At 36.6% G+C, this 26153-nt stretch overlaps 1 protein-coding gene across 1 annotated transcript; it reads right to left on the bottom strand.

The window, feature by feature from the left end:
- Positions 1-9452: 9452 nt before the first annotated feature.
- Positions 9453-15840, bottom strand: LOC145770857 (uncharacterized). The gene is made up of 5 exons (XM_082582597.1): positions 15721-15840; positions 12215-12307; positions 11066-11176; positions 9932-10004; positions 9453-9655 (listed from the first exon to the last, which is right to left on the bottom strand). Exons 1-5 carry the CDS (start codon positions 15838-15840, stop codon positions 9453-9455), a joined length of 600 nt encoding a protein of 199 aa, XP_082438723.1.
- Between the last annotated feature and the right edge of the window lie 10313 nt (positions 15841-26153).

The following is a 26153-nucleotide window of genomic DNA, read 5'->3' as shown; positions in this document are numbered from 1 at the left end:
ATCTACCCCTGGATATTCTGGAAAATAATTTCGAAAATTTGGCTTTGATAAATTTTCCAGGAAAGATTGTGAATAAAAATTTCATAATGAAAAACTTAGACGGAAGTCTTGCTTAAAAATGAAGTGACAGAATATTAACTTTTCAAGAACTTTTCGGTATTCACCATCATTAATTAAGTGTTGTTAACGAGTCAAGTATTGTAAACGTGATTTCATGGAGGCAAAAGCACATTACAAGGACTGCAATGCACACACAGTAGTTTTTTTCGTCTTGTGTTTTACACTGATCCCAGAGAAATCATTAAGATACAAAAGACTCAACAAACTCAAATTAATCAATCTCATAGAAATCATAAATAAGCCTACCTTCAAGATTAAAACTGCTAAACATTCTTCTCTTCAACTTTCAATGGTATGATCTTGTCATACAAGTCTCGTTGCAGAAGCACCAAAAACGCCCAAGCACAACTTTCCGCTTCAGTCATCTGCATTCATCCGTTGCAAATGACTCATGGGGAAAACATCGCTGGTAAATTGCTAACAACCAACCGTGTCTAACTGTCTATAGTCTTCTGCTCGTGTTTCGTTGTAAAAGTTTCTTTTTTCCTATTTTTCGATTCTGAAGTAGTTCTACTAGATCTTTTTGTCTGCACACCAGGTCTAGGCTATTTGATACTAAGTCAATAAAAAAATTCGTAGCAACATTTCTACTTTACTTCTGCACACCGTCAAGAAAACAGCAATTTGAAACAAACAACATTGATAGGATCATTTATGTCATATCGGTTTATTTGATATGATCTGAACAGCTATTGAGCAAACTGCAAACCTAATGTGTGTTTAAAGCCTGCTGAAAACATATGAACACCAAAAAAATGTCAGCGTACGCCAATGCTTTATATTGGCATAAAGTTAATTTAGGGTAGGATAAAAGCGGTGGCTGAAGGAGATGCAGCTTTAGGCCTACCAGAAACACAGACTTACTAGTAAAAACGTACTTAAAGCAACTGATGTGATTTTAGTACAAAAACCATTGGCATGAGAGCCTGGAAAATCTCGGAATTTTAACTGATGGTTTTTAAATCCTGATCCTGGGATTGATTTTATTCAAGGCTACTGCAATTTGTATTATACTGTATGTTGGCTGTAATTAAAATTATTTCATTCGATTACACATAAATAAGTTTTGCAGGAAAAAGTTTGTCTTCTTAGGCCTACTAAGTGACCATGGTTACAAATGGGACGTGAGTTCACGGTTGCCTCAACATTCTGTCAACAACCAAACGTTTGCACATTAGGCTACTGCCTATTAGGGTGGATCGTTTTTTAACTTTTTTTCTTAATCGCTTAGTAATAGTGCGGAAAAGTTGTGCACTGACATTGTAAGCACAACGCAAAAAAAAATCCAAAAATTTGAATATCTTAAGGGTTGCCTCAAAGAAGTTGAAACGTTGGAAAAAGTGGAAAATTTCCAAAAAATTTATTTTTTGTTTTAGCCTAGTTTTTAATCGCTTGTTAAGAGCGCGGAAAATCTGTGCAATGACATTGTAAGCACAACACAAAAAATAATTTTCAAAAATTTTAATATCTTGGGTTGCCCCAAACAAGTTGAAATATTAGAAAAAGTGGACAATTTCCAAAAATTTTATTTTCTGTTTTAGTTTTTAATCGCTTCAGAAAATTTCCGAAAATCAATGTTTACTTCGCAATGCTGATGTCATGGTTGTCTGTATCCTGTTTAATAACATGAACATTCACTAACGTTTGCTGACTTCCCACTTGACTTACTAGCACACACTTGACTTACTGCAGGTTTCAAGCTGTAGGCTATCTCTCTCAAGCAGCTACACGGATCGCAAATCGATCTCATGACGACGACCATAACTCTAATTTCGTTCCACCATACTAGACCACCAGACCTGTAGCGTCTGCTACATTGCACGATGTAGGTATGGTAGTGGTTAGTGCTGATAAAACTGGTATTATTGATAGAAACAAAGTTCGGAGATCAAGAAGTAGAAATCGAGAAGAATTGGAGGAGTCCAGGTCGGACGTTTTACACGGTTTGTATTTTGATGGCAGAAAAGACAAAACACTAAAGATTGAAGTAGACGATCATGGGGTGTCTCACAGAAGATCTGTTGTTGAAGAGCATGTGTGTATTATTGCCGAACCTGGATCTCAATATTTAAGTCCAACCGCAGGAACAGCCTGGAAGCATTGCCGACTTTATAATATCAGCAGTCCATGATAGAGGAACAGACACTAGCGTAATGACAGCCGTGGAGTGTGATGGTACTGTGGTAAATACGGGTCATGCACGCGGTGTTATCTGACTGTTGGAATTAAAGTTTCAAAAACCGCTGCGATGGTTAGTATATCAACTCCACACAAACAAATTACCCTTGCAGCATCTTTTTGAGTTTTTGGATGGCAGTACAACTGGTCCTCGTGGGTATTCCGGACAGATTGGAAAGGCTTTACTTACATGTGATAAAATGTCTATCCGACGATGTGAATCAATACCAAGTAATTTTCCTCATATGGGTGTGACCGATTTAACCGTATCTGTCACTGCTTCCTTTTGGCGTCAAAAGTTACTGGCCGAGACCATCAGGTCTACGTCTCTCTTATTGCTAATTACTCCGTCGGCTTATATCAAATAACAACGCGAAAAAGTATGCCTTTGGTCAAAAGCCTTATCTATCACTTCAATCAATTTATTTCGCAAAATATATTCGTGATTGTGTATTTTAGGTAGAAAAGGTGATAAAGACTCGGTTTTTGACCTATTTTCGCCATTTCTTGGTCAAATTTCTCAGTTCACATTTTATTTTGAAAGTCCTCTTGCATGGAACACAGAGTTTCATCAATTTTGTTTTTCCGTTTCTGTACAAACAGTATTCCATGCACTTTTTGTACTACAAAGCAATTTGCACAAATAATAAATTACCTTCCTAATCATTGTCTGCCAGCAAAGAATGACTCATATCGCGTCAAAGACCAACTCCCTACCCAGACAGCAAAATCGACATTGAATCAATGTAAAAATGACGAATTTTGCTGCCTGGGTAAAGAATGGAATTTTAGCGCTGTTGCGTAATGAATAACAAACACAAAATGAAACCGCACGCTAATAGTAAACTGTCAATCAAGCTATTGAATATCAGCAAATTTCTTGCATTTTATAACTGGCTGTGACAAAAGGTTTATTGTGAACTTCACAATTATCCGATACCAACATAATCGGGATTAAAAGTTGGGGCAAGAAAAAAAAGTAAAACTCAAAAAATCTCAGGTTTCTAGCGTCACTGCTTCTATGTGAAATTGCTGAATTAGCAGAGGGCGAGACCATAAGGTCTACGCCAGTAACAGATACGGTTAAGCACAGACCAAAGATAACTTCGGGACATTTGTCATTGCGTTTGTACAGAAATTTCCAGTTTACTCGCCAGAAGAAGTCCAGGTAAGCTTAATCACTCACTCTGGTTAACTGCGGGAATCGCATTCTGCGGTTGTATATAGGGACCACAGAACCCTCTGATATGTTAAAAAAAACGTTGGCTACCTTTGTCATGAAGGTATATGCTCCTATGTGGTTCGAAATAAAGTGTACTCCACTCTGTATCAGCCGATCAGCGGTGCTGTTCATCTATGGCAAACCATCAGCAAATCTCGCTACCTGTCGGATAAACTAAAGGCCATTGTCGACCCTGTTATTCAAAGAAAAGGATTTTTTGGCCACAGCGAAAACATACTTTTATTAATGCTGTTTGACAAAGAATCACAGGGGTGTAAGCTGGGAATACGCGTATACTGTTTGCACAAAAAACTTCCGTTTGTACTGAAATCCGGCGCTTCAAACTGCCAAAATTCAGTTTTACTGCTGTCAGTTATGTTGATATGATATGCTGGCAAACCGATAACGACAAAACCGAACCTTCAATAACTATGAAAATGACAACAGAAAACTTTGGTCGTTCAAAAACATCAACACAAGCCAACATTCTCTCAATTTCCCCTGCCACACGCAAGCAGTCGAACAAAGTGTTAAGGTTGTAACGGAGGCCTCTGTTGCAGTAGGCTATGTGGTGCCGCTAACCGCGATGGATTTATCAGAAGTCGGCTACAGTCCAGGCAAGATATGTCCCGTCTCAATACAAAACAATTTTTTAGATTATGTTCTTAAAAGGTTTGCGTATCCTACATGTACTTGTAATTCTACTTGTAAATATTGATTTTATTTGTAATTTACAATGATTCGCGGAGGTAGTGCAGTTACAAATGTGTAAAAATAGAATTTTTAAAAATTTGCAATTCTTTTTTGAATTTTAAACTTTGTTGGAGCACCTCAAAATATTAATTTTTTTGGAAATTTATTTTTGCGTTGTGCGTACAATATCAGTGCACAACTCTTCCCCGTTCTTAATAATAAGCGATTAAAAATCAAAGCAAAAAATAAAATTTTAAGAAATTTTCCACTTTTTCTAATATTTCACCTTCTTTGGGGCAACCCAATATATTAAAAATTTTGAAAAATTTTTTGTGTTGTGCTTACAATGCCAGTGCACAACTTTTCCGCAGTATTAATAAGCGATTAAGAAAACAAGTTAAAAAACGATCCACCCTAGTGACCCTACTGTATATAGCATATTCATTGAAAAAAAGGTTGTGTAGGCTACACATTAGCCTACAAGAAATACCGTATATCAATAAATCGTTGAAAAGATGCTAAAGTCATAGAAAAGATCAGGCACTAAGGGACTTCCTCTATGGGCGATCACAAATCTAAAACCTCAACGAATCATTAATTAAATGACACAAAACTCTAAAGTTTTTGTTCGAAGTCAGTCTTTATACCATCGACGACTAGCTATCTCCCACACAGCATTACAATATCATTTTACAATTTATTTGTTGCAGAACCGGTTTTTGTTCATAGAAAACTCATCAGTACAACTATTAATAAATTATAATACACATTTAGTTAAAGTAGAGGTGAAATTATCAGCTTTAACAAGAGTTAATCGTCCAACATTGAATGAGTTGTATCCAATTTCAGCAAGATCATAATTTTTGCGAATTTGTACATCACTATCATCTGCTACTTGTTCAACAAGAAATGTCCCAACATTCTAAATATCACTGGTCGCAGTATCGAAAACTTTCATTTTCATTTTCTAAAGTCATTTTTATTTTCTATAGGAGATCCAACCGCAGCCAAACACGGATCTTCTCTAAGCAGTATAATTTTAATAAGTAGGCTACATGCAGTGGCGTAGCCAGAAAAAAAATTGGGGGGGGGGCCAAATATTTGATGAATTGAAGAGAACGACAAAATGTTTGATTTAAGACATCGCCACCTGATGTGCAGTGGCGCATCCTGGTGGGTTAAGCAAGGGAAGTAATAAAGCTGGTGGGGGTTAGAGCGTGCCGAAGGCACGCATATTCTAGAGGGGTCCGGGGGCATGCTCCCCCGGAAAATTTTTCCAAAATTACACTTAAATAATGGATTATAACGCTTTCTGTAAACCCTTTCAGGGTAATATTTGTATGAAACTTATTAGCAGATAAACAGCTATTAACTTATTAAAGGTAGCTCTTATCTACACACAAACGGGCAAAAACTGCGGCTAAAATTAGAGAACACAAAATCTCAGCTACACAAAAACCCTACACAGTAAGCGATTCTGAAATTGCTTCCACAGATTAGTTAAAAGAAGCGTAAATCGCGTAAACTTTGCGCGATTTACGATTTGCAAAATTTATTGGTGTCTTTCTGTGTGTCTAAAACAAGTCCTGGGGGGTGTTAATAGCCAGATGTCTTCGAAAACAATATAAATTTATACAAATTATATTATATTTTCAACGAAGGGTTCAACTTCGGAATCCAAACTTTGAAAATTTGGGAGGGCCATGGCCCCGTTCGCCCCCCCCCCCCCCCCTGGCTACGCCTATGGCTACATGGTTGACTTAATAAATCATAAACATCCGCTATTCCATTTCTTTTAACTTTCTTCTATTAAATAGCAGTTTAGCAGTAGCTTCAGATTGTAAAAGTTGAATGAACTTTTACAAAAGTTGTAGTGCTTAGCCTATATACCCAAAAAGAACAACTGTTAACAATCTCAAATGAAATACTGAAATGGCAAAACACATTCAATCAAGCATGAAAACCGCTCAACAGAGCGAAAGAAACCAAATAAGGTAATGCTATGTGGGAGATTTTTATAAATGCTACGTCAAAAGATCGGTTTCACTATCGTGCAAAGCTGCAAATAGGCTGCAAAGCATTGCGGTCAGTGAGAATGATAGAGACGACTAGGAACTGGGTGCTAAAGAAAACCATTATCAAATCATTGAAAAGATGCTAAAGTCATAGAAAGGATCAGGCACTAAGGGACTTCCTCTATGGGCGATCACAAATCTAAAACCTCAACGAATCCTTAAATGACACAAAACTCTAAAGTTTTTGCTCGAAGTCAGTCTTTATACGATCGACGACTAGCTATCTTCCACACAGCATTACAATTTCATTTTACAATTTATTTGTTGCAGAACCGGTTTTCGTTTATAGAGAACTCATCAGTACAACTATTACTAAATTATAATAAACCTTTAGTCAAAGTAGAGGTGAAATTATCAGCTTTAACAAGAGTTAATCGTCCAACATTGAACGAGTTGTATCCAATCCCAGCAAGATCATAAATTTTGCGAATTTGTACATCACTATCATCTGCTACTTGTTCAACAAAAAATGTCCCAACATTTTAAATATCACTGGTCGCAGTATCGAAAACTTTCATTTTCATTTTCTAAAGTCATTTTCATTTCCTATAGGCAGTGGCGCCAGACCTTCAACAATGGGGGGGCAAAATATTGGCAGTGCAAGACAGTAGCGTAGTCAGGACTTTTTTAAGGGGGGTGTTTACGGCCGGCGGGCGAAGCCCGATGGCGTGTTCGCCGAAGGCGACACTTAGCAGCGGGGGGTCTGGGGGGGCTCCCCCAGAATATTTTGAAAAATTACTTTCAGTTTAGTGTAAGTTTCTATGTTTTCTTGTTGCTAATTCCAGGCTGAGATATTTGAATGTTTGGTATTGGCAAAACTCGCTCTTTTAATGCAGTTTCGTTTAAAATTAGGCAAACTTTGTTTTAGAGACATAGGAAGAGCTTGTTTCCAAAACCGCTTAGGCGCCACTTTTACTAAAATTGAGTTTAGAGTGTCATTAGGTAGAGTATTACCATAGGTACCTACTATCCATTCCTTTTTTTCCAAAACCTTCTCTTTCTGCTTCAAATTCGACACTAAAAATTGCGTTTTCTTCCAAAACCGCTTACGCGCATAAACGTTTTTCGTGGTTTTCTCGAAATCACCGAAAGTGGATGTAAGCAGTTTTGGAAACAAGCTCTTCATAGGTTGATTGCTTTTTTTTGCGAGATTATTACAGTTTTATTATTTAACAATTTTCTCCTTGGTTGATCCAAAAAGCGATCTTATTCCTGTAAGTCACTAACTTTTATGCTTTAAAGTCAACCCAAAGTTTAGAAAAAAGTAACGTCATGGATGTCATACATCTTGATGAGTGTCAAACAAAAAGTTTTGAGACAATGAAGTTACTTTATTTCTGATATATTTAAGTTTTGTATAACGAATAGCTGTTTAGACGTTAATCTATATCGAACAAGCGATCTCAGCAGTTACAGATGGCTTGCATCCTTGCACAGTTTGATGTGAAATTACATTATAGGCTGAAGCTTTTCTTGCAAACAATGTATTAACATCCGTAAATTCAATTGGAAAGGTTGAAACCCCCAAACCCCCCTCCCTTGGCTACGCCACTGGTGCAAGACAGTGATATATTATTTAATTTCTCTTGTTTTCTACTGCTATTGTCTATTGCAATATAGCCTACCAAAAGTCCCACATTTTTGACATGTCTGATCTGTTGAAAAAAATAAAATTCAAAATAAATCACAGTTGGATTCCGTATGGGACTTGCAACTGCCATGGCTAGCGAAATTCTGCGTTGCTTTTTTCCAGATTGAAAAACCATTTTTACAAATGCTTTACTGAAAGTAAAAATAATCAATTAAAACGCTAACCCCAGCCAGCTAAATCTGTTGATTTTATATCGATTCAACGTTGTAGGGCGTTGAATCGATGTAAAAGATGCACAAGCTTGCTCGCGGGGACGCAAGTCTTCCAATTTAAAGGCAATAAGCAACGCAATATCCTCAGAATGAGAAAAGAATTTTACTACAAGTGAAACGTATTTTAACGTCTAATAAACGTAGGAACATGTTGACTTTAGTTGCATTATTTCGTCATATATACTGCATTTTTTGCATCTTAATACGTATATAATATAATTGTTCGCTCATTGTGTGTTTTAAACTTTATCGTCATTATATTGCGCATGAAATCTTCGTGGATAGGATAAAAAAAACATAAAGACTAAAAAATCATTTAACACCGGTGGAGCAAAATTGCAGTTTAATAGAATAAACTTTAACTAATATTAACAGGATTATAACATACCAAGCTGTTGAAAACTCGACAGGGAAAGCAAAATGTGGCATCCATAGCTTCTGAATACTCCAGCCAGAGATAGTCATCAAACCACTGGTTACTTACTGTATTACTTTAGTAGACTTCTTTGAGTTCAATCTACATTATATCCTTGAAACAGGAATGACCCACTGCTGTATGCACTGCCACCACTCAAGAAGCAAGCAAGAGTCAATCTGCTGAACAGCCGGTTACGTGACAGACAGCAGGCAAAGTATACGTGAATAAAATCACAAAATCGTAATAATAACAGCAGCAAGAGTAAGTTTAAAATAAAAAAGAAAGCTTTTACCCCCCCCCCCCCCCCCCCCTTGCAACTTGAGTTGACTTCAGGTTGGGATCCAAATATTTAAAAAAAAAAACAATATGTAAGAATATAAAAAAAAAATTAAAAAGATGATGCCCAAAACATTGGGGGGGCAGCTGCCCCGCCTGCCCCCCCTCTGCCGGCGCCACTGCCTATAGGAGATCCAACCGCAGCCAAACACGGATCTTCTCTAAGCAGTGTAATTTTAATAAATACATGGTTGACTTAATAAATCCTAAACATCCGCTATTCCATTTCTTTTAACTTTCTTCTATTAAAAAGCAGTTTAGCAGTAGCTTCAGATTGTAAAAGTTTTTATCTAGCTTTTATAAAAATCTCCCACATAGCATTACCTTATTTGGTTTCTTTCGCTCTGTTGAGCGGTTTTCATGCTTGATTGAATGTGTTTTGCCATTTCAGTATTTCATTTGAGATTGTTAACAGTTGTTCTTTTTCGGTATATAAGCACTACAACTTTTGTAAAATTTCGTTCAACTTTTGAAGCAAAGAGTGTACAGAAATTACTCGATTTTTAATGAATGTATTCACAAATCACACAAAAAAACGTGTTTTTGTTTAGTCTTGTAAATTGGAATAAACAGGCGGATGATTAGGTTGGCCGGTTTGGGAAACCAAGGCTTCTTGCTCCTTAGTATGGGCCGGATTTTGAGTAGCTGCTGGTGCCATTTGTTGCTGGATTGGTATTCCAGAATACTGGATCATCTGGGACACTGGTTGAAGTCCTTGTATGACGTATCCTTGTGCTCCGGGTACTCCAGCTAAGAAAGCGATAGCTCGTTAACGTTAAAACACAGAGTTATTCAAACGCTAATGTAACTGGACTTGAGAGAAAGAGAAAACGTTTATTTTGTTTGGTGTGAGAGTAATAGGCCTACGTTACTAGTATAAACAAAACGAATAAAAAACCACCATAATTGAGTGTTTGAGCATCTAAATTTTGTATTTGCAAAGCTAGACGTAGCCTTCATAACAGGTGGAACTTATAGCTAAACTGCATTTTCTTTCAAACTCGCGTTTTTGTTTGTTTTACTCACGTTGTTGCATCACGTTTGATTCTTGAGGGTTTGATAAGACGTAGATGACTTGAGGCTGGCCAGATGCAATAGGCTGAAAAAGGTGACATTGTTATTGTTAAAGGATATACCGTACCACTATGTCAAAGGCATGTTAGTGTAGGACGTTGAAGCAGACTATCAATCAAATCATCTTTGACTGTCCCCCTGGGCCCCATCAATTTCCCATTGGAATAGCTTTCTTAAGCCGACTTTATTATTTAAAAATGATTCTGGGTCTCACCATTCTAGTGAACACAAAGTAATGCTTCATCAAATGGCTTCAAGTCCATGGCTTCCCTAATTTGTGATGTTTTGGATCCTGAGTCAAAATGAAACCATGCACTTCAATGTACTTTTTAATCTTCAGTTTTTAATTTTCAAATGCAGTTCAGCTCATCTTCTTAATGGCCAAATAGGTATCCAACCAAAGTTCATCAGCTCATTTTATGAAGCCAAACTTATGAAATTTTTCAATAAAACAAATAAAAAGTCTGGCTCGCTTATAAGCGCCAAACTAATCGAATAACTTGCAAGAATTTCCCATTTGTTTTTTAATTAATTGATTATTTCTGGTTTGGCTTTAGATATATTAATATTTTTAACAATTTTAATCGCTCTGTGGGAGTTCAAAAAACACAGCAACGCAAAATTAGCCAACAAGGAAGCTTTTCAACTTTATATAGGCTTATGCATGGTATACACTACAGGTTCAAACCTTATGTTTGGGTTTTAATTATAGGACTCTTTAGGTAGGCTACACCAGCTTATGTATTTATGTATTGTCATTCTTGTATATTAGCCGAATGTGAACTAATGAACAATGATATACACTGTAGGCTACAGTAGACTTTGACAAAGGATATCCAGAGGTAACTTTGGATTCGATGCAAGGTTCTTTTTAGAAACCGGAATATTTCTAACAAACCTGAGACTTTGAAAGATAACTCATACTTCTAATAGAGTTGAGATATTTTTTTAGTGTTATCGTTTTTGAGAAGTCCGGGCCTTTCATTGGCAGCGGGCCTAACGCGTCCTCTCAATGGACTTATGCATTTTTGAAATATGTTAAAAGTTATGAAACGGACCTATTTGCTAAGAAACCACATAACTCACTAAGCAGAATCCTTGTACGAGATATCCACTGTGGTAAGAGCTTAAGATGAGAACTATCAGAGAAGCGAATGAAAGCAAGCATTGAATTATCTTCAAAATACGACCAGCTATCTAGAAAAAAAAGGTATTTCCAATCATATGCTTGCATTGTAGCATTAACGTTGACAGGGGAATCCAGGGAGTAGTCTTTCAGACCTAGGCCCAACATGATTTTAAGGGCCTGTAACCTTCCCAAAACTTGAAGAAACCTGTTCTCATTCGTTAGACATTGTAGCCTACGTTTTCTTAGCAATATCTTGATTTGGGGATTAAGGATCTCGTTGGCCATGATCTCATTATCATCTCAGCGGCCCTACGGCTTAGGTTACATTGCAGTAGTGCGAGACAAAGAAACTTGGAGTCTGACAACTTTAATGCAGACCAGCCGAAAAAATATGTGAGTTCTGCTCGTATTACAATAGTTAAAGTACAGTTAAACATCACATAATTTCCTATGTACCCTGCCAGAACAAGATAAATAGATCCAGAATTATAATTATAGAAAAAGCTTAAGATTACTATTGATTACTGATTGACACAGTCTGCTTTGTAAAGCGCTTAGGAGCAACGCATTCTGCGATGGGTACAGCGTTATACAAAAACAAACATTATGATTATTATTATTAAGATTCAAATCAAAGTTCTTAAAACATTAAATCTTTACTCCAAAAGTTAGCAAATTTGCCTGCTGTACAGTAAGTTACATAGACTACAATAGTTATCTAGCCTACTATATGATGCTTCAAACTTTAACGTTATACCTTTCTTTGTACGTTGTGTTTAGTCTAGCCTACAACCCATGTAGTTATTTAATTTGGCAATAAGTTTTGTTAATTTAGTAAGGTTGACAAAATTGGCCAAGGAAAAGTTGAACCATGGACTTCTAAATAGTAGCATCTGGACTGGAAACTCAGTGGGCAACATGAGGCTAAACAGTTGGTACAACAGGTGGCCAACAGTGGGCCATCAGCCAAGTAACTAACCCTGTTGGCCAACTGTTGTACCAACTGTTTGGCCTCATGTTGCCCACTGAGTTTTCAGTCCAGATGCTATTATTTAGAAGTCCATGGTTGAACCCAATCTAGTAAGTTTATAACATTTTTTACTCACCGAAAACTGGCCGAGAGCAGAAATGACACTGAGAGCGAAATGCGTGGCAGAAAATGCTGCTCCAACTATGCTGAAGGCTAAGAGGCAAGTCATCTGCAATCAAAACGACAAATTGTCGCAAGCAAGATTGATAGACTTGAAGTAATGTTGATCAAACATGATGCTGAATTATAATACTGTATTTTGGAATTCATTCAGTTCTCGTATTAGTTTAAGTACGTTCCATGGGCTCAACCACGTGGCGTTGTCATTTAGGTTCGGAGGTAGCATACCTCTATGAATTGTTTTACCAAAATGTTATGTGTGTTTCGTCAAAATTTTGCGTGTGTTTTGTCAAAATGTTGTGTGTGTTTCGTTAAAAATTTGTGTGTGTGTCGTCAAAATGTTGTGTATGTTTCGTCAAAAACTCATTCTTTCAATTTTACAGTTGTTGCCCCGAAACTTTAAAGTTACATTTGTAAACAAAATCTACTATCTCAGGTTGCTGTTTTGAATTACTACTGTGATGGCAGTCATGAATTCTTGCTCTCGAAAATCGACCAGTCAAGGATGGACAACCGGGTTGATAGAGGCTCCTACAAATAATTCTATACCAGCGGATATGATTTTTAAGAACAGAAACTTGTTGTAATATTGCAAACACTTTTTCTATAATGATTTTTTATTCAATCAAATTCTTTGGATACAATCGTTATTTTATGAGTAAAACCAGCTTCCTCGATGACTTCAACAATTTTTGAAGTATTTCATGTTTTCCCTGCATCAACATTGCTTCAAAACAATGAATTTACTCAACTGTAACAATTGAAATCTGACAACGAAGTTTTTATAAATATTAATTCTCCTAATGGAAGTTTCAGTCCTATTTTGCCAAAGATTGAAACGTCCTCGATAGTTGCTTTGGTCTCGACATGGCCACCTGGAGATGCGGCCTAATTTGTCACAGTTGCATATTTTGATTACAGCTACTGCTGCTGCGTGACTGAAATTTTCTGAGATTTGGTTACTTATTGCTGACTCGTGATGATATAAGCGCTTTTTGTAGTTTTGGGGAAGCAGCAGAATAAGAGAATATCAGTTAAAAAAACGTCCAATCAGACTATGAACGATGTGATTAACAGTCGGATTGAAATTTTATGAATGAAACTGTTGTTTTTTTTCAACTTATAATGATGTTAAAACCCATTGTGTCACCTGGGGAAGACAGTGAAGAAGACATTAAAGTATAATTTTTAGAAAAAATCTGCAGGCCGTATCTCTAGCTCCTTTACGACCACGGACGTGTATATACGTGTTTGGATATTTGCTTTGACGCCCAACGTGCCCATAAATGTTCAAGGTGAAACGGTCAAAAATGTGAATGGTAATCGAAACATGTTTTGCTCGGAAGACCGTTTCACCTTCAACGTGTGAGCACATCCTTGGTCGTCATGGCAACAGTATACACACATCCGTGGTCGTGAAATAACTAGGTAAACATGGTCTCAAACATTTTGTGTTCTCAACAGCTTCCACGTGTACCAAATTGTTTGAAAATTTTGTGTTTTCTGACACATAAGGTTTTCAAACATTTTGTTTACTATTCAAGATAAAATATTTTTCCTTGCCTTCTTTTGACTTTAACTGTACTGCAGTATTTAATTTTAAAGTTTTGTTTTGTGAGCTATTCGCTTTGAGGATAAAGCTCTAGAAAAGCCTAAGTGATTCTGTCACGTTTACCACAAAACACCAATTTCAATAATAACGTCGAACAGAATAAACCAACTCACCAAGCATCTCTTGGAGACTTGTCTTGATGCAGAGATGCCAAGTGCACCAGCAACAATTATCTATAACATAAGTAAGTGAACAAAGGATTCATGCTTGTTAGAGGTTCAGGTGCAATAACGTTGACAGGGGAGGTCCAGGGGGCCCCAAGATCAGGATGATTTTAGGGGTCCGTAACCTTTTCCAGGGCCCCGGGAGTTGAAAAAAAACGCGTTTTTTTTGGATTGTAGTGCTTATTTTTTAGAAATTTTTTGATTTGGGGTTCAAGAATCTCATTGATACCGGGCCCCAAAATATCCTCTCAACGGACCTGGTCAGATGACCAGTGCAAAAGAGTAGGCCTACCTTGTATTATCAGCCATTCTAACCGAGCAACTAAAAGCTAAAAGGCCACATGGGCAGTTACGAGAATTTACAAGTTATTAAAATACTCTGAAAATCAAAGAAGAAAATTCTAACTGGATAACCGAAAAACAAACTATTCTTCACATTACTCATCTAACAAGACCAATAAACACACAAAATTAAAAGCAATATGTTCATGTTGCATAACCGGTTTTCATCTATGGAAGACTGATTAGTGCAACCTAAATATTTTTTGTCTTGATTTTTATTTATCCAAATGACGTTACTTAGTTTTCTTTGTGTTAACAGCGTAAGAAATTTAGACCAGTAAACAACCATCCTAACAAGAATATTGTATTTAAGAATATCTAAAGAAGGAGTACTAAGGCACGCAGCGATTGCTTTATTCTTGCGATGCTACCAGGGCGTAGTTGGTAGCGCGTTAAACATGCGATTCTTTCATTGCACAAAATTTTGTACTGCAGCTGCCAGCTGGTACAATCAGCTGTACAAGACAGTTAGCAAATATTATGTAGAGAGTATTTAAAGAATACTTGTTTGAAAAGATAGTTGAAATGTTACCAGTAAGCTGTTTTTCTTAACAAAGCCTTTGCAGTAGGCTAGATCATGGCTAGATGTAAAGCAACTATACGGGTAGTTGAATGAGCAAGTAACCATGAGCAATGAGCATGCAGTGAATACCCAGGCCTGATGCTACAGCGCAATGCAATGCAGACGTAATAAAAGCCTTCGTATTCTCTTCTTTAAATATCCCTGTATGGTATTGATAAATGGAGTGATTTTGTTTGCTTTTTAGATTTTTTTTTTCTGAAACTCACCCATGCACCACACCATATACCTTCCCCAATGGTGCTGCCGATACGGTACCCAAACCTGCTGACCAATCCAATCAAGACAATTTCAATAAGGACAGACATTATTCCCATTACAAGTTGAGATTTCTGCGAAGATGAAATATGGGAAACAAATTTTATTAGGCGTAGGTCTCGTATTATTCTTTCATCTACCTTTAAATCTACAACACCGGTCAATTGACCCATCGGGTATGTGGTTGTTGCAATATTTTTGACAAATAAGTATTTATTTGGCCGATTTTCCGTCCAATCCTCAAGTTTGGTATGATTATATGCTCTATTAAGATAATTACTTTACTCCCTAAAACCTGAGTGAAACAACTATTTCTTTCAATTGACTTGTATATGAAAGTAATATCTTAAACGAGGAATTAACACAAGTATTGTTTAAAGAAATAAAACCTGACTACACAGAGTCAGTTGAAAGAAATAACCATTCTACAAATATTGTATTATTATAAAAGTAATAAGTTACTTTTTGCAACCCAAATAAGTTCATTACCACAAGTTGCTGCTTACCGCTAATCCTCGGATTTTGTTCAGGGCACGTTGTGTGCTTTCAGGTTTCCTGGGCGATGGAATGACCGGTGGTTGCTGCGTTGCCATAGCAACAACAGGTTGTGGTTGTGCAGTCGTCATGTTAGCTTGTTGTTGTTGCATGTTGGTTTATTTAACGTCAAAGAATGTTCTAAACAAATCTGAAAGAAGAACCGAGCGGATGAATTGACACAATAATACACTCATGTGACAAAATATGTTTTAAATCAAAAAGACATCAACAAGTTCCCATTTTCCATTTTATTACTTCCTCATCAACTCTAAGACCTAATAGATTAGAACAGGGGTGTGCCACCTGCGGCTCTCGGGCCAAATGCGCCAGCGAAGCGAAAGTATGGATCTAAGACAATTGCCCACCGGACAATTTCCCACCGGACAATTGCCCACCGGACAATTGCCCACCGGACAATTGCCCACCGGACAATTGCCCCCGTAGGACAATTAACCCCCGGACTACTGCCCCGGATAATGAATATCAAGAGAAACGTTTAAACACACTAAAAACAGAAAGTATCAATTGAACCAACCAACTGTCACTAAACTATAATGCCTTGAAAACGCAACAGTCTGTCAACTCTTCCGAACACATCTCAAACTATTCTCATTCTCATGTTATTTAATTTGGGTCAACTTTTGTTCGGTCAAATGTAACCAACAATGATGCTGTAACCAAATGTCTTTGCGCTGTTAATAAACTTCACCAAGTCATGCTTAAATTTTATTATTTTCTTGGTATTCATTACCGGGCGGGGGGGGGGGGGCAGTTGTCCGGGGGAGCAATTGTCCGGGGGGCTGTTGTCCGGATACCGAAAATATGTGACCCGCGTCAGGCTTTGGGTTTGCGGCCCGTGCCAAGGATACCTTGAACTAAAACGTAGCCTACATTAATCCAGTAAATTAGTCAAGCTTTTGTATCACACCGCATTAATTATGCTTTTGGATGATCTTAACTCTGCGTATTGGGAGACTCACCGATCAACGTTATCAATAATATTAATAACATAATTAGCCTGCCTATGCCGTATCTCTCGACAGATTCTTGATTTGATAACAATTTTCAACAGTTATCAAACATAGCAGCATCACAATTACAAGTAAGATATTGTAAAATATAAAACATAACCGCCGCATCATTTGTGCTGCAAGAAAAAGTTAATTTGCATAAGAGAAGTTATATCTTCACTTCATAAGCTATAAAGCTGGAAGTTTGCCTGCCCAGTTCCGTTTTATCTCCATCGCTAGCTTTAGTTGCAGATCAAGCGGTTTGCTTACCAATTCTCCAATGTCTTTCACGTCATTCTTTGTTGACGCAATTTCTCAAATGCAGATTTTTTTTCTCTAAATATAAACTTCTGTTGCCTACTTGAGTGGAATCATTCTAGGCCTTATTTAGTCTGCAGATTAAACCAGTGTTTTTCAACTTTTTTGAGTCATGAAACACATTCTGCATTAAAATAATCTTGCGGAACACCAGACGACATTCCATAATGATCCAATAAAGTAAACAAAACAATAACAATTTCGTATTCAATTTTAGCTTTTCTCAGGGCGATATCTGGGCCTGTTTGGATGAGTACAAAGTTGATATTCGCGTAGGAATTGCATAAAGACAAACGCGAATCTTTTGTGATATTGATTTTCGACCGGTGTTTCATGAAATACGAGTCATGATCATGAGTCAAACTAATAAACTTAGGATTCTTGTGGAACACCTGACGATCTTTCGCAGAACACCAGTGTTCGGAGGAACACGGGTTGAAAATTACTAGCCTAGGCCTATATTAGACTATCACAATCTCTTTAAGTTAAATAGCCGAGGAGAGAATTCGATTATTAACCTGTGTACCAACTATGCATATGTCCAAATGCTTCAAATGAATTTATGATTCGCAGGGCTTCAGACTTTACTAACACGAAACGTAACTTTTTAAACCGTACGATAAACTTTAGGAGTCAAACCACCTTCCACCAATGAGCAGGATATCTGAATTTCTGTTGCTTTTTTTATGTGCAACATTTCGGTTTTATGCACCTGAAAGAAATATAAAAGGTTATTGCATGAGCAGCGTACAATGCAGAATGCGTTAAGAAGCAAAAAAATGCCTCTGCTTGAGTAAAAACCATTTAAGATACTACTGTAGTGTATACTGACTATTATACTTTTTTCGGACGTAGAGTAAAAGCAAACCATTATAACGAGTATTTAAATGTTGTTTTGCAACGAGATGTAATGTTAATGTAGTTTACATGAAAAACATCTGTATAATCCACATAAATAACCAACTAAATACAGGGTACAATATTTGTTGACAATGGATTGCATTTATAGTTTTCATTACATTGCCCACTTCACCAAAAAAAATTAACGAAAAAAAGTAATGTTAGTGAAGTTTTCTTGACCACGTTGGAGCAATCGTGGTTAGCACAATTACAGTCCTAAGTTTTGCAACTTATCATCAGCCTATTTTTGACTCTATAACAAAGAAAATATAAGATGCCATGGTTTAACGTGGTCTCAGGCAATTTTTTTTAACCCCCTCCCACCCAAGAACATTTTCTGCTTAAGCCCCTGCTCACTATCATCACTATTCAAACTTTCATGCTTCTGTTTTGTGCTCAAATCAAATCACAATCGTATGAGAACTAAGCGGTTTCCGTACCACAACAATTCAGACTTTAGAGTTTAGAAAAGTATCTGTTTAATTTTTTTTCGACCATTCCAGATTTGCTAACTTGATTTGAGTTGTTGAAAACATTTCTTGCTTTATAAATGCGATATCGAAACTTCTTGTTTGTGATCATACAATTTATTCACATCACGAAGCTTGGCAAGCTGCATGGTGAGCATGATCACAATGTTATATGGTCACGTGATTATAAGACAAGTGTAAGACGAAACTTTCAAATCGTGATGCTTGCTAAGATTCTTGAACAACCATTGTGTAAATGGAAAAACAATTTAATCTTTGTTAAATTTTTCTGAATCTTACTTTGGTGTCATCTAACTCCTGTTTTAGATGCTTTGAAAACCAAGAGACTTTGGAAAGCATTTAACTTGTTTATCTTAAAGCAATTTTAAAATTGCTGATGATATGTTTTTTTGCCACAAATCATCGGATGAGGTCCATGCAGTAGCGGATCCTGGAGGAGCAGTTGGTCATGTGCTTTCTCAAAAAAAAAAAAGAAAAACATGCAATTTTTTTAATGGAAAGATCAATATTCAAATTTCGGATTTGCACTTGGCAACACTGTTTATTCAGCGCCACTTAGTGGAATAACGTACTGATAATGACATTTCAACTACTAGACAAACTTTTACACAAAATCACTCTCGGTGTGTTGTGTCCACGTCATTGGTTCTGCGAAACTGTTTCAGTTTCCAAAGAGCCTTTCTTAGTCAAGAATGAAGATTCCCAATTACTTCTATTTTTTATTATATTTGTGCTCAAGCCTTGTGAGTTCAGAAAGAAGTGATCTCTCCTCATAAAATAGAAGTAAATGTTTCTGATCATCTCGCATTTGCATGGCCAAACTAAAACTGTCTTCACATCATACATCTTCCACGGTTTTATCTCAGCGTGTTTGCAATATGTACTTTTACTTGTAAAGAGCAACACTATTTTTGTAGCAGAGCAGTGTTTTGTTGGTCAAAAAACGAGAATGATAAAAAATAGAGCACCACTTTTAAAACTATTAAAATCGATTCCGCATGTTTCCAGCAGGAGCAATCCTGAATGATGTGGTGTGATAAAATTTCAGACCAATACAGTAGATATAGTGTTTTGTTTCCAATGCACGTGAAGACATTTTTGAATGGACTTATACTTTCATTTTGTTTTGTAAGTGGTGCTGCTATTTTGCATTCATCAAATGCTGACATTTGCACAACAATTCTGAGCTCTTAATGTAATTTATTAAGAATCGATTTCGCTATAGTAATAGCATTTTCTGCTAGCACATGTAAAAAAAGAAATTTAAAAAATACGTAAAACGAACAAATAAAGCAAAAATTAAATTAAACAAACTCCGATATTATCAACATGCTTAAAAATTATATTTTAATTAGATGGTTACTCAATATTAAGAGGTTTTGTAAGGGGGGCAATGAAATATCCTCTATAGGCAGTCTTGAAGGACAAAGGCCAAATTGAAGAATGCAATCTGATAGTAATGAAAGCATTTTCTTTATTTCACAATTATCACTGCCACAACGCAGCCCAGGGTCTTGGACATAGCCCTACTTAAAACAGATGACCGTAGCCTACTATTGTCAAAAACTTAAAATTTCCAAAAACTATTATTTTCAAAACTGATGAATTGCCTTTGAAATCTCGTAAACAACAATTTAGCATGAAAACTAAATGTAGGCTCCACTGCTTGCTGGAAACAGAAATTATGAATTAGAAACTAAATATGGTCTCGCCGCTAAGTATATGGACCAATAGAAGAGCCCAAAATAGTTTCGACTTCCGGTTATTCGCTGAAACCATGTTTATTTATTGCCATTTTAATTTTAAACTTATAAAACTTTACTGTCTGAAAGTGCTAGTTGAAGTGTTGTCGATTGCGTCAGCAAGTTTCAATATTTACTTTAAGAATAAAGGAAGTCACATTTTAAGGCCTGTAATAAAACTGCAAACGCAAATCTTTTGAAGAGTTTTACATGAGTTTGATGCTATATATAATATATGAACTTATTTCAATTTCATTGTTGTAGGTTTACAAGATAGATTTGGACAACAAACTTCACTAAATGGACAAATTAAGTCATGAAAGTGCAGCACGAACAGCTCATGGTCGAGAACAATGGCGCATTGTATCCAACCTTCATCACGAAGAAGGAACATAATGATGATGACGTTTACAACTTTCTGTACAGTATTATACAAAAACAGTAAACCGCTTTAAACACGTTGAAAAGTCTACGTGCGGAAAGATTGTGGGAGATAAGACGGTGCACGGTCGTTTGGTCGACAGACATTTGGTCGACAGGACGTTTGGTCGACAGGACGTTTGGTCGACAGGACGTTAGGTCGACAAAACGATTTATTTTAGGGTTAGGGTTAGGGTTAGAGTCAGGGTTAGATTAGGGTTATGGTTAGTTAACTAACCCTAACCCTAAAATAAATCGTTCTGTCGACCTAACGTCCTGTCGACCAAACGTCCTGTCGACCAAATGTCTGTCGACCAAACGTCCTGTCGACCAAATGACCGGGTACCGATAAGACGCTGTGTTGTTTCTGCACGGTGTTTGCAAAAACATTGTTCCAATTATGATTAAAGCAGTGGTTCCCAGCTAAGCTGTCGCGGCACTCTGGGATGCCATTTACAATACTCTGTTGTACCACGAGCTACTTTTTGTCTGTTTTCAAATGGTTAGCTGGGATCATTGCTGCTGATGAAATTTTCATGCAAGATTGTTTTCTTGCATCATTAATGGTAAATTTTTGTCATATTTTATAAGATGTTTCGTGATCACAAATTTTTCAATTGTAACCTTTCTGTTGTGGAGACATCCACATTAGGGTGGAGTGAAATAACTTTTTATAAAATTTTCATTAGCTCGGGGTTGGAAAACTTGCCAATTACTACTAAAACTAATTGTGCAAAATTAGAATGTAATCTGACGAAAGCTTGATCTGCCACCAGTCACTTGAAAATTTACCATTGGGCCATTCCGTGTCAATTTACACAGTCAAGAAATTCAACCTCTTCAATTTTTCTTAAATTTACACACCTTTTCACTATCTTATATGACCTGCAAAATTTGAGTAAAATTTATTGAGAAACACGAGAGTTATAAAGCATTTAGTTTGGGGGTCTGCCGAGGAGGCACAATTTTTTTTATTTTTGGCCATATTTGAGGTCATATTAGCCTACTGCTTAAGTTAATTACGTAAGAACCTAATTTTTTTGCAGGTGATAGTACTTCTGTCAAATATTGAAAAAACAATGTCGTTTATATTGTCACTTGAAAAGGTCAAAGATCATAGACATCCGAATGTGGCCGTTTCCAGCTCTCGGTTAAAATTTTCCAAAATTTTAATACCTTGCTAAGACACTATTTTTGATTGATTTTGGCTGAAATTTAGTAGAAATGTTGTTTACTGGATTCTCTATGAAATTTCAGTGTAAATTTTTACTGAGGTCATGGGTAACCGGCACCTTTTTTTGGTGATCTTGATCTTGATCTAAGATCACTTTTTTTTGTGTGATCTTGATCTTGAAGAACAATAAGATCAAGATCACTTTAAAATTGAAGTTGACTTACTAGATAAAGGCATTTTTTTAGAACTCGTACTGTGCAAAGTAGTTAGTGGCAACTACTAACATTAAGCCACTGTTAATATGATGTGTCCAACAAAAGACGATTTAAAGTATCCATCTAATCTGGTCAGTGTTGCCATTTCAAAATTGAAAAAGTTTTCTGTGTTGGTCATAATAAAGAAGTCAACTTCCGTATAGGCCTACTTTATGTTGACGTATAATAAAAAATGATTTAACTTTGTTCACAATTTTAAAGAAATGTTTGCTTTCTTTGACCCAATTTTAGATGTTTCAAAAATCTAGAACGGCAGTGTTAAAAAATCTGGACTCTAGCCGACTTTGGTCATGTAAAGTGGTTTATTGCAGCAACTCAACCAGACAAAGACTTGTTTAGGGTCTGAGTATGGAGCGGTTTGTCTGACCGCAAACCTATGAACTTTTTTGATAGCAGACAACAATATCAATGTTGCCAGATGAATAAATGGTGCAATAAACATTGACATAATACAGTGAAAGTTAAAACTATTTAGTACTGTAACACGAATAAAAACTCCCACATGAATCAGACAAAAATTTGGTAAAAAAGGATGCAGTTCAAAGTTTATTTTTATTTACATATTTTTATTAAAAGTATAAAACTAATTGCACATTTTGCGACTTTTTCAGTAGCCTACTACTGTAATTAACCTCGGCCTTGGGTGTGACGTTTCGATTCTGCGCAAACTACGTCAACTATTGATAGGCCTAATAGCAACAGTCACTAACTTATTACAATTGTTAAACCAGCGATCGAGTAGTTAACAGTAAAAGTTAGCTATACCAACTATATACCGGTACCTTTACCCAGGTTGCTTATAGTAATTATTTTTTGCAACATTATTGATCAAGAACTTCATTTTTTTTTCAAGTACACAAAAAGTGATCTTGAAAGTAATCTTGATCTTCAAGATCACATAGTTTGGTGATCTTGATCTTCAAGATCGCCTATTCTTGGTCATCTTGATCTTCAAGATCACCAACACTGGTGATCTTGCCCATCTCTGGTAATCGGGATATAAAAATGACCTCTTTTTTGCTTTTTGTCATTTCGACCCATGTTTCACATTAAATACCTCCCAACCCCTTTAATATTTTGTACTGAAATTTTTTCAGTTTATAGAGAAACCTGTAAACAACATTTCTACTAAATGTCAGCCAAAACCAATCAAAAATAAGGTCTTGGCAAGGTTTTAAAATTTTGGAAAATTTAAGCCGAGAGCAGGAAACGGCCACATTTGGATGTCATTGACCACCACCGTACGCGCGGGGGGGGGGGGGGGGGCATTGGGCCATGGCCCAATTTGGCACGCGTGTGACGTCAACATATTGAGAATCATGCTTTCAGTCTCTATATGCTTGGGAATGATGCTTTCAGTCTAAAAAACTTGCCTAATTTTAAATAAAACTGCATTAAAAGAGCGAGTTTTGCCAATATCAAACATTCAAACATCTCAGCCAGGAATTAGCAAAAAGAAAACATAAAGACTTAGCTTTATTGCCAAAAATGCCGAAGAAAACATGATCTTATCCTTTTGCTGTGCCACCTGACAGCACCATTTTACAGGAATATTCATACCCACATTTTTGTTGAAAATGCTCTCAGAATGCACAAATTTCAAAGTAATTTTTCAAAATTTTCTGGGGGAGGCCTCCCAGACCCCCTGCCGCTGGGTGTCCTCTTAGGAGAAAACGCCGTCGGGCTTCGCCCGCCGGTCGTCAAACCCCTCCCTTTAAAAATTCCTGGCTACGCTACTATCAATGCCCCCCCCCCCCCTTGAGAAAATCCTGCATACGCCACTGTCTTTGACCTTTTAAAGTGACAATGTGAACGATGTTTTGTTTTCAATACCTGTCAGCAGTACAATCACCTGTAAAAAATTTGGGTTCTCACCTACTTTACTTAAGCAGTAATATGACCTCAAATATGGCCAAAAATAAAAAAAATGTGCCTCCTCGGCAGACCCCCCAAACTAAATGCTTTATAACTTTCGCTTTTCTCAATAAATTTTACTCAAATTTTGCTGGTGTTCATCATATAAGATAGTGAAATGGTGTGTACCATTTAATAAAAATTGAAGAGGTTGAATTTCTTGACTGTGTGAATTGACACGGAATGGCCCAATGGTAAATTTTCAAGTGGCTGGTGGCAGATCAAGCTTTCGTCAGATTACATTCTAATTTTGCACAACTAGTTTTAGTAGTAATTGGCAAGTTTTCCAACCCCAAGCTAATGAAAATTTTATAAAAAGGTTATTTCACTCCACCCTAATCCACATCGAATGGCTGTAGGCTTACAAGTTGTTCATATTGCCGGTTGCAGTTCAATGGGTGAATGACATGCATGGAAAGGTTTTCACACATTTTGTCTACTAAGAGCAATACCGATGTATTACTGACTTCGAAATGAATAGACTTTACTTTGTTTTTTATTCAAAATTCCGTTTCACAGTGACATTCAATCAAGTAAAGTTGCTGTGTTACTATTATTATGTTGGTTTCTGGACATGTTAACGTATTAATTACTATTCCCAAAGGCACATCAAGCAAACTTGCCTATTTTTCTGCACACTGGATGAAAGCTGAAAGTCAAGCAGAGAAGCCATGAATACCATTTTTTAAAGTCTTAGGCATAAAACGTTTAAGGTTTGTTCCAACAATCGAGCATTCGTTGTCAAAGATCGTTGGTCTGCCACGGGGTGCCACAAAATAGTTTTCTATTGTAGGCTATAGTGTGCCGTAGCCGTAGGCCCAAAAGGTTTGGAAACCACTGGATTAAAACAAAAATTTGCGCCATGCTTGTTTTGTACAAAAACTATTAAAATTCTTTACTTTTGTATTTTATTATTTTGAACAATTTCTTAAGAAGAACATTTTCGTCTTGTGGCTAACTTATTGTTATAGCCCATCAAGTTTGCTCAAGTATGGGGCTTCACAACCAGGTCGGTGGTCGAGTGGTTTTGCCTTCGGCTCTGGTGCTGGTAGATCTAATATCGATTGCAGGTCGATTCCAAACTAAAGACTTTAAAAAGGATACCGATTGTGTTCTTTCTTCCATAACGCATTAAGAGTAATTTGGATAATAATGTGATAACATCGTAAACCTGATATAAGATTAAAAAGGAGCCCTGTCGCTAAAATACCTTAGCTGTTGTAGAGCGACAAGAAATACAATCATAACGATATTATTATTAACAGCACTTCACAGTATTGTTTTGTTTGGACAAAAGTTGTAAGCTTTATTAAGAATTTAATTTAAAATAACTTTCGTGATTTCGTTTGCTGGTTGGCCGAATTGTAACGATTTACGTAGCACCACCTTTTTATGACTAATAGTGCTTAACATTTCCGTATTTGCCAACTTATCTCAATACTGTCGGTGAATTGCTATCAGAAATCTTTCACCCTCATTTTTTTGAAGTACGACGTCACCTTTTCGACTTTGTCAAGTATCCCGTATGTGATATGGGGTATACGACGACAAAGTCTCGATGCTTACTGGGAATTTTTGAGAGATGCTTTGACGTTTCATGTCCACTATATTTTTTAAGTTTTTAAAGTTAAAAAATCTGACAAAAAAACACTCAAAATGTTGAAATCAATTTTCTCCTACATAGAGTTTCAAACGCAATAAACGGTGCAGTGAAGAGCTTTCTTGAACCTTTCATCGATCAATTAAGAATAAATGCAAGATAGTCAATGCCATTTTATTACCAAGCCACAGCACACCAATGCTATTTATTGGAACATGTGGTCTATCTTTAATAATGAACTAAAATGTTAAAGCTTGTTTTGATAACATATTCAAGGGCCACCACCAGCTTTTTGATTTTAGTGTATCACAAGCACACAAAGGATGAAAACCCGTGCTGGTCTGGACAGTATATTGAAGATCGGAATCAAAATGCCATTGTTTGCAAGAGTATTCATTTTTTTCACAATCTTTATTGCACGTTGGACGCTTAGTTCTAACTTAGCCTGCTGTAGCTATCATGAGGGAATGTCAATAAATAATGCTTGTTATACTTGTTTGTCACTGATACAACACACGCATGTCTCAAGTATATTTTATTCCAGGAATAAGTTGCGGC

Source organism: Aplidium turbinatum, chromosome 5 (assembly GCF_918807975.1).
Source record: "Aplidium turbinatum chromosome 5, kaAplTurb1.1, whole genome shotgun sequence".
NCBI lineage: Eukaryota > Metazoa > Chordata > Ascidiacea > Aplousobranchia > Polyclinidae > Aplidium > Aplidium turbinatum.
The sequence above is the reverse complement of the archived record's forward strand: the minus strand, read 5'-3'. Positions and strand labels throughout refer to the sequence as shown.